Raw genomic sequence first — 10,412 nt, 5'->3', positions numbered from 1 at the left:
CAACGAAAATATACTATAGACATCCTAAAGGATTGTGGAATGGAAGGATGCAGACCCAGTTCCTTTCCCATGGAGCAAAACCTCCAACTTGATCAAAGTACGGATAGTCTACCAGTAGAAGCAGCTCAATATCATCGTTTGGTTGGGCGCCTCCTCTATCTTCAAGCAACTCGACCTGACATTGCATATGTTGTTAATATGCTTAGTCAGTTTGTGGCCGATCCAAGACAAACTCATATGAATGCTGCCCTTCGGGTCCTTTGCTACCTCAAGACTACTCCTGGGCAAGGCATACTATTGCCTAGAGAAGTGGGGCTAAAACTCGAGTCATATTGTGATTCTGACTGGCTTGGTTGTGCCTACATAAGGCGATCAAGAATCGGGTATTTACTTGTCTTGGGTAGAGAACCAATCTCTTGGAAAACAAAGAAACAAACGGTGGTCTCGCACTCGTCAGCTGAAGCGGAGTATCGTGCAATGGCAATCACCGTTAGTGAGGTGTTGTGGGTTCGCTGGTTATTAGATGTCTTACAAGCACCTCAATTGAACGCCACTCCACTCTTTTGTGACAATCAAGCGGCTAGACAAATAGCTAATAACCCTGTCTTTCATGAACGCATGAAACACGTTGAAATGGACTGTTATTTCATCCGTGAACGTGTTGAAACTAATGAAATTTTACCGGTTCGGTTCGAATAGACACTCAACTTCAAGTGGCCGATTTTTTCACTAAAGCATTGGGAGGAGAAAGACTACGCCTGTTGATGAGCAAGTTGGGCATTAGAAACTTACATGCTCCAGCTTGAGGGGGAGTAAAGGAATTCAAATGTTATTTTGAATTCATATCTTTATCTTTAGTTATATCTATCTTTAGTTTTTGTTGCTAGGATTCTTATCTTTACGCTTTATTAGCTTCACCAATATTGTATTTAAAAGTTTTTTGAGAAATCAATTAAAGTTAAGTTATCGTACCATCAGTTTTTTCAAAATTGACATACAATGAATTTGTAGTTGAATAAGGGGGTGTTTGATATATTGTTGATTGGGTCTGGGTCAACACTTTTGGCTGACTCGGTCCAGTCAACATGTTTGATATTTGTAATTTTCGTTTGACTCGGTAAGTCCTTGCTGAACCACTTCCTGATTCGGTCCGTTAATAGAATAGAGCTGACCGAGACCAAGCATCATCTTTTCCCTCCTTGCCCTTCTCCTTCTTTTGCAGGCACATTCTTCTCATCTTCTTCTTCATCGCGTACACCCATAACCTCCATTCCAACGACTTCCTCCCCCACACCAGCAACTGCCTCCGCCCACCAGACATGAGCGTCACCACCTCATTGTTGCCCTCTCCTTCTCTTAGCTTTGACATGATTTCTTCCTTCTCCTTGCCCCAGTCACAATTTCTTCCACAACTCCTACCACCTCCAACATCTGTGCTGGCTCCTCCGCCGCCTCCTTGGAGCGCCGCCTCGCCTAAGCTCCGGCCTCCTTCCTGCGGTAAGAAAAACCCATCTTTTTCCTCATTTTTATTTCAGGTATGTATTTATTTGTTCGATTTTTCTGCCATCTATTATCATAGATGTTTTCCTTGTCTTCATATCTTTTACTTTGGCTGTATGCAATTTTATGTACAAGTTAGAAGAATCACAATGTAATATTTTGGTATGCACGTTAGTTATTTGATAAAATGCCTGAACAAAATCAGATGAAAAGTCTTTTGGATTTCTTTGTTTGTGAAATTAGATTATGTATGTATATGTGAAATCAGATTGTATATATGTGAAATCAGATTATATGTATATGAATTTCATTATTTTTTTCATGTGGGATGTTGGTAGAAATCTTATGTATGTGTGAAATCTGATCCATGTTTGTACTTCTCCATGCTTCTCTATGTTGGTACTCCATTCTCATCTTTTATCAGTGTTTTTCATGCTTATGCTTGTGATGATGTTTATGTTTGTGTTTGTGTTTGTGCTCATGTACAGGTTCTTAAAAGCTAGGAACTTTAATATTGAAAAATCAAAACATATGCGGGCTAACATGCTTCAATGGAGAAAAGCATTTGGTATTGACAATATCTTTGAGGGTTTTGAGTTTAATGAGCTGAAAAAAGTTCTAGAACACTATCCTCATGGGTATCATGGTGTAGATAAAGAAGGAATGCCTATTTTATGTGTCCTGCTTGTTCTTTAGCTTTTTTTTTGAAAGAGTCCTGCTTGTTCTTTTGCTGCACATAAACGTAATGATTTATGTGCTCTTTTTCTTAAATATGTAATTGATTTATGTGTGTTTCTTTGTTTTTGCAGTGAGACCCGAGATCAAATTCAAAGCCCCTGTAACCAAGTTGGAAGGTTGTTGGATGCACATGCTTGAGATTAATTGTATAGGAGACTTGCTTTTCATAATTAGTGGAATTGTTGTTTTTTTTGTGTCATTTGTTTCTTTGAATATGTTTTTTTTTATTATTACGTTATAATTTTAAAAAACCCATGCTATTGATTGTTCTTTTTATAGTTTGGTGAAGAATGCTATGAACTATTTTGCTTTTATAAGTTTTATATTTGGTGGAGAGATTATAATCAAGTTTTGTTTCTTTGAACATGAGAGATCAAATGTTTTTATAGAAAAATATAATGTTATAAATTAAATTGTAAATTAATAAGGAATTATTATAAAAACTATTGTCTGAGGGTAATATAGTCATTTTATACTATCAGTCAGATGCAAAATCAAACAATAAGTTTCAGTCAGAAGTTAACTCAATCAGAACTTCTAACCCAGTTAGCTTCTAACTCAGTCAGCTCTAATTCAGTTAGTACCTATCAAACGACCCCTAACATATTTAGTGATTGAATAGACAAAAAGAACTTGCTTTTTAATTATGTTATATAGATAAATTTTGTTTAAATTTTTAGAATTAAATGGAAAATCAAATTAAGACAAAATTATAAAAATAATTCATATGAATGTAAAAAAAAAATAAGGCTGTAGTTTTAATCTAAAAAGATTTGATGGCACATAGATCCAATATCAAAAAGATATCTAACATTATAAAATTGGACTAATGGGCGACCAAATATCAACAGTATATCTACATGTACAATAAAGGATATATCTTATATATTATAAATTTTACTTTATATGTGAAGTATTGAATTAATCGTATTATTTGAATCTATTAAAATATAATATGAATTTAAAAGAAAATCAATAGTCCAAATGATTAAAACAAACATTTTATCCGTCAAACTATACTACTACAAAGAAAATATTTGGAGTGTCAGTTAAAAATCGACTTTCACTCGGAAACTATATATTTATAAAGCCTTTACCTACTTATGAACCCCATCTCCCACCAATTAACCACCGCCAACCTCCCCCACCCATCTACCGACAGCCATCCCCCACCAATAACCACCGTCTACCTCCTCACCCTCCACCGACACAAGCTAATCATATCTTTTGCCTATTCATGCTTTTACAAATAAGATAAAACAACGTATTGAAAAAGTATTATTAAACCACGTATAATTCAAGAATCATAGTAAAAATACATAACAAGTCTACGTATTCACAAATTTTATCTATCCCTTTTTGCACACTTCCCTATTTCTTTCAATAATCATTCCTCTCCTCTACAGAAAAATCAGGTTCTGTCGGTTTCTGCAACGAGCCACCGCCGCCGCCAGGTTTCAACCCTCCGGGCCTTCTACTCCCACCACCATGCACTGGTGAGCTAGCTCCCGACTCATAATCAACACTCTTAAAGCTCTCACGAGCCTGAAGTTCCCTAACACTCTTTCTCCTCTTATATCGCCGCCACGCCGCCTGAACAAAACAAGCCGCCCATGTCCGCCACTGGTGGCTATAAAACCTAAACTTATGCCTTAATTGCTTACTATGCAATCTTCGAAACTGTGACGCCACAAATTTCAAATCCTCTGCTATGAGCGCAAAAGCTTCGACTTCAGATATTGCCTTAACTGTCCGGGTGGACGAGGGGAGGACCACACTCGGACGTGGGTCCAAGGCCCACGTCAGCAGCTCCTCCCCACAAAAATCACCTGGACCGATCTGGCATGAATTGTAAAAGCCAGTTCGACCACCGTTTGTAGTGTAGGAATCTAGGTTTCCTCGAATTATAAATAACATTTCGTTCACCGGATCACCTTCTCGCACTAGACATGTTCCTTGAGTACACAATGACGGTTGTAGCCTCTCACATATCGCATCTAGCATCCTTTCATCCATTTGATCAAACAACGGAACCTATCAAACAAAATTATTAGTTCCATAAACAGTACAATCCACATTGAAATTAGACTTGTAAGGCACAAAGCCCTAGACATTTTTTATCATTTAGTTGAAAAAACTATTTTTCAATAATCATGAGTTGGCCCACACCAACGAGGTAAATCAGGCTAGCTTATAGAGTTTGATTCACATTGGAATTAAAACTCTAACGTTGTAGTTGTTGAGACTCAAACCCTAATACTTTTTTTTGCTGTCTGTAGATGATTAAACTTACTCGGCGAACTAGATCGTAACAAAGATGACGTTTTATATCTCGTCGGAGATCTAACGGAAGTCCTTTAAGAAGAGATTCTTCATCCACCCCTCGAGTTGCCACCCATTTATACTGGTCATATCTCCGGACAGACTGGCGGAGCTCCGGTGGCAGTTGGCGGTGGTGCATCCATTGTTCCGTATCGGTTCTCTTGATCCGCCATTCTTCTAATCGAACCGTTGTCGATTGAAGATAAGTCTGTCAATAAAATAAAACTTGTCAACAATTAATAATATATCATGATTCATGACCTCAAATCGTATAATTTTTAAAACCCTAATTCACCTGCATATTTCCTATTAACAACGCGAAAAGAACCAAACCCACAGTCGCTATCACAATCGCAAACATTATTTCACCAATGTAAGTGCTCGTTGACAAGTTTTGACCCAAAGAACTGTGTGTGATTCAATAGTCAAAAGTCCAAAGTCAAAACACAGTTAAAGTTGAAGAATTTGATGAAAACGAGATTCTTTTTCGAGAATCTCTCTCTACCTGAGATTCTTTAAGCCGAACCAAAGACAATAGAAGTACTTGTTGAAGAACAAGGCTGACGTCACTTCCGACTCGAGTGCATCCCCATAGATACCAAACGGATAAAACTCGCTAGTGGGGACACATTGATTTGTCAGATTGCTTGTTTGGAACCATGAACGTCTAGAAGCTTCGTTAATTCTTTCACAGTCGAAAAATTCGTCTTTACAATTCGGATCTTCAACAACACATATGCTTCTCCAACACGCTTCTTGCCTTTCAACTGCTAAAAGATACCAACAAGCTCCTACAACCTGTAAAAAAACTCAACATTATAAAACAAAAAAAAAAACACCATTTTCGTTTGGATTCTTACATTGTTTATTAAAAGTTTGCGACTTACGTGGCTTGCCAACATGTATAACATCAAGTTATACGCTGCTCCAGCCCATGCTGTTTCTGTAACGACACCTGTCGCTTCGACTATTTGTGAGGAGAGAGGGAAGATAAGATAAAGTCTTGGAACGTATTGAAGGATGATAAAGAAACGAAGAACGTTCTTTGTGTTCGCCATGGCTGAACCACTTAAGCTCGGTATTATTACCCAGATTAACAGCTTCAATGAGATCAAGAAAGCAAAATTAATAAAATAAAATATTACATTTAACAAAATCATACACAAAAAAGAATCGATTTTTATGTTTTGTATACCTGAGGAAGGGGAAGGGCAGCTACAAAATCGATCCAAAGATCACCCTTTATGTATCTTTTTGCTATTTTGGAAGAATCTATAACAAGCTCACCTCTTCCAAAAACACGAGAAGAAGGTGCCACGTAAGAAGTTACGAACTTCATGTATATCTGAATCATGTAAAAAACATCGGCTACTGATCTTACGATTGTGAGAGAGACTTCGAGGGTGAATCCGATGTCGATGCAAGCGTTTTTTCTGACTGATGGTAAGTAAAAGAACAAAGGGTCTACGAATAAAGAAACTAAACATGCGACTAAGAAAATCTTGTTCCATTTTCGTATGGATTGACCTCGAGGATCCAAGATTTTTTTCTTGACTCTTTCGTAATCTTCGGAGAAAACTCTTGAAAGAACTTTGGATTTTAAGGAGGGTCGTGTGTGTTTTTCGATTCTTTTTTCGGGAATTCTTGTTTCTGGTATTTGTTTTGCTTCTATGTTGTATTTGACTTTAAATAAGTCGTCGGCGTTGATTGATTGGAACTTTGGTAGTTCAACTTCATCTTGAAATCTGTAGATTCATTTCGGAAAGATCGATTATCTCTCAGCAGATTAAACCAAAAATTCGGCAAACAAGAATCGAATAACAGCAGTATTAAGTGAAGAATTAGACCAGTTTCTAAATGGAAGAATTTGAGCATGTTTTAAGAGATTTGAGAGGAAAAAAATACCTTACAGATCTTGAATTAGCATATGACATGGTGGTTCAATGAAAATATTGAATCTTTGACTTGGGTGTTCGAATGGTAGAACTTTGGATCTGTTATGAAGAGGAAGAAGAAAATACAAAGAGGGCATGAGTCACCGGAGAATTAACCGGCGATGAGTAGCAGACCGGAAATGAAAGAACCCCATTAATGAATTTGCTTCAAAAACTATCAGAAATCATGTGAAGTGATTAAAATAGTATCGGTTTCTCCTTTCAAAACCAGGAATTCAGGTCAAACATGTGACCATTTCGTCTGAAACAAACTTCATATTATAAAATGGTGTTGTTGGATTAATTTAAAATATCGGAAAGCAATTGAAGTTTGATCTGGCAAATCAGAACTTCAACAACAATCAATTTTTTAATAAAAGAACTAGAGATCTGACAGAGAGTGAGATACCCAGAAATGAAAAAGACGAAAAAAGGAACCTTTTGCTAAAGACAAAACCGAAACAGAAGAGAGACGAAGTGCACGTTTTCTTCACACATGCATCGATTTTTTTATATTTGTTTTCTGTTTCGTAAATGGGTTACCCGTTTCTATCTCCACTTCATACGGAAACAGAGCACCTGATAAGGGTGTTTTTGCGTGCGAATTTTAGACACTGAAGGTGTTCGACGAAATGCTTACAAGAATTTAGAAGCCATGTCTTCCATGGAGGTGTGAGGTGCAATCTTTGCAAGATTCTTCTACATATATGGAAAGTTTTCTTCCTCCCTTTGGTTTTATTATATTTAATTTTTATAGCTTTTTTCGACTTTGAAAATTGAAAACACTTTTACTTTTTGCTTTATCTGTTATAATAAAACCTATAGAAAAGAGTGTTGGACACTTATTTGGAATTAAAACTTTTACATATACTAATTATAGATTATTAAGTCGATTTTATATCTTCATGATCTATAAATAATGATACAATATTATAGTTATAAACCATTATTAATAAACACAGTTCTAATTTCATTATTATTAATTATTAATTTTGTAGACATAAAATTAAGTGGATTTCAATATTTTATTTTTATCTGCATTTAACTTTTTTTTTTTTTAACAATAGTTGGATGTCATTTTCATTAAAAAACAAAAAGATACAAAAGGCGTTGAATTTGTAGCTTATGACGGTGACGGAGCTGCCTCCGGCCTCCACATTCCACACTACCGCCACAATTCTCCGTGTGGAAAAACAACGAATTCCACATTTCTTTTTCCTGCGCTTTCTTTTTACATATTATTTAGGATATATTGTAATTGGAAAATATTTTTGTATTAGAATTTTTTTAAATGAATATTTTAAGATCGTATTATGGATCGTTTTAGTTTTTAACAAACAATTCGTGGTTAATTTGTAACATCTAATTTGACGTTTAAAGTCCGACAAAGGAGATACAGTGAGATATTAAATTAATGAACCTGATGTTAAAATATACGTTTTGATGGAATTTTAACATAAAAGTTGTATTTGTGTAAGACAAAAGTTGAAGTTAAATAGAGTACACCGCTATTACGATTGTGGTGGTGGTAGCGATGATGGTGTGGATGATGACAATGGTGGTGGTGGTTGTGACTATAGGTAGGACTTTTTTTTTTTTTTTTTTTGTAATAATGATTACCGGGTTTCCAAAATTTTCGAAATTTTTTGTAATTTTGGAAAACACAAAATTTTTATTTTCTATGGAAAATTTAGAAAAATTGTTGAACTAAACGCATTTTTAAAATTCTAATTTTTTTGGATTTTTTTTTCTGGAAAACGGTCCATTTTTCCATAACTAAACGCACACTTAGTGTCTTTAATGTTTAAAAATAAGATTTGAATGGTCATTAACCTATTCTTATAGAGACCCTTATGTTAAGAAATTCCCAGCTTGGTTAAGAAAGGCACATAGTCAAAGATGAGGGCTAATTGTGTGTAAGTGACTATAGGTAGGACTTAAGCTTTGAGGTTTTAATCCATTTTATTCTTGATACGTTTTAGAGATAGAGGGGAGAGAGAAATCTTCCATTCATGGAGGGAATCATAAGTTGCATGAGTATTGATCATTTCTTATGAAATTCCTACACCAATTCCACTAGAAGCAAAAATCAATCCCCCTATGGTTTCAAATTTACACTAAATTCGGATGGATCTTATTCTTTCAACACCATGTGAAGATTCATAGATGCAAAAATCAACCCCCAACATGGTTCACCTATCTTTTGGGACAAAATGGTTCCACTGAAAGTTCGATGTTTCATATGGCGAGCTTCATTATCTAGAGTTCTATGTTGGACGTACCTGGAGTATGCAAAGCATAGAGTCGCAGTGTTTGAACCCTAATTTTTAGGTTTTAGACCCTATTTAAAGGACCCTAAGTCCTTCAGGCCTTCCACTTTCAGCCTCTAGTCTCCCATTCGATCCTTTGCAAACCCTAATCTCCATTTGAGAGTTTTTAAGTTGTTTTGTATTCATCCTTGTGGGGATAAGTCCATTGGATAGCATTTAAGGAGCTTCAAGCTTTGTGGATCTGGAACTTTCATATTTCTAGCAACCTATAGAATGTATAAAGTTCTGAACTTGATGAATACTTCATTAGATATTTCTAGTTCTTGAATTTTTGTGTCATTTGGTCCCGTAATCTTGTTATATATGATGTTGGCTTACTCTAGACCAAATAAGCAGTCCTTTCAGATGTTTTTGATTGTTTATGGTCATAAAAATGTGATCTTGGTCCCTTTCTCCCATCCATGCAAGAGTTATGAAGCTTAGGTTTTGGGTAAAAGTTAGGGTTTGGGTTTTAAGCACCTTCTAGTCATGCAAAGTCATAAAGTTGGAAACTTTATGATCTGGGAGGTTATTTGGGACTAGATCTGAGTTATGGATGTGAGGTCTTAATGGAATAAGCACTTATTGAGGAGAGTGAAAGCTGGTCGAGTATGTAGGGCGTACCCAGTGGTAAACAACTTGTACTAGGTGAAGGCTCCGTAACCACGAGAGGGCTTCACTACGCCATGTGTAGTGATTGAGTACGCAGGGCGTACTCTGTCTGTGTCAAATCTTTGACTTTTGACTTTGACCTTTAACCATGGGTTTGACCAAGTTTGACTTAAGGGGATTTTGGGTAATTTGAATAGTAGTTTGAGATTAGGTCCCTTTTTATTATATAGGTGATCAGTAGAGGCAACATTTCGAGCAGTGATATGTTCAACTATTCTTCAGATTGTGAGGTGAGTTTTCTTCACTGTACTTGTGGTTCGAAGGCACCAATGTTGGCCCACTAGGCTATATACCGTAGTATATGATGCTGCCATGTTGTAGTGATATGTTAGATCTGCATGATTATCTACTTGTTGTTATGTATGCTTATATGTTGCATGTGTCGACATAATGCGGTTAGGTTGAGGCAACATTGCTCTGTGTGAAAGCCAACAAACTTGGGACCAAGCCAAACATAAGTTGTGGGCCGGAAAGGAAAACCAGACTTATGATGTGGGCTAGGGAGCGGGAGCAATCCATACATGAGCTGTGGGCCAGGTGGGTGAACCATACTCATGTTGTAGGCTCATGGGTAATCCAATTGGATGGCTGCGGACCCAGCATGCATGTTGTTATATGTTGTGTGGTGGTATTTTGGGGGAACTCATTAAGCTTTGGGTTACAATTTGATATTTATGGTTTCAGGTATGTCAGTGGACATCATCCATGTAAAGGCTTGATCGTGGGAAATGTGAAGGCTTGATCGTGCACATCATCCATGATTTTATGTGTTTTTATGATTTTAGGATACTCTGATTCATGATAAAGACTTTTGGGAACTTGTTTTGTAAAAGTTATGGATTTTGTGATGGTTTTTAAAATGAAAATTTTGCCTTGATTTTTGGGATGTTACAGTTAGGATAGATCTAGTTGTTTGCTATTACTCTTTGGAGATGTC

At 36.4% G+C, this 10,412-nt stretch overlaps 1 protein-coding gene across 1 annotated transcript; it reads right to left on the bottom strand.

Moving 5' to 3' along the window:
- Positions 1 to 3,493: 3,493 nt before the first annotated feature.
- Positions 3,494 to 7,200, bottom strand: LOC111897738 (protein CNGC15b). The gene is made up of 7 exons (XM_042895771.2): positions 6,466 to 7,200; positions 5,756 to 6,305; positions 5,448 to 5,660; positions 5,066 to 5,358; positions 4,856 to 4,967; positions 4,532 to 4,768; positions 3,494 to 4,272 (listed from the first exon to the last, which is right to left on the bottom strand). Exons 1-7 carry the CDS (start codon positions 6,492 to 6,494, stop codon positions 3,619 to 3,621), a joined length of 2,088 nt encoding a protein of 695 aa, XP_042751705.1. The 5' UTR covers positions 6,495 to 7,200; the 3' UTR covers positions 3,494 to 3,618.
- Positions 7,201 to 10,412: the final 3,212 nt, after the last annotated feature.

Source organism: Lactuca sativa, chromosome 6 (genome assembly GCF_002870075.4).
Source record: "Lactuca sativa cultivar Salinas chromosome 6, Lsat_Salinas_v11, whole genome shotgun sequence".
NCBI classification, from domain to species: Eukaryota; Viridiplantae; Streptophyta; class Magnoliopsida; order Asterales; family Asteraceae; genus Lactuca; species Lactuca sativa.
This window is presented reverse-complemented; position numbering and strand designations above follow the sequence as displayed.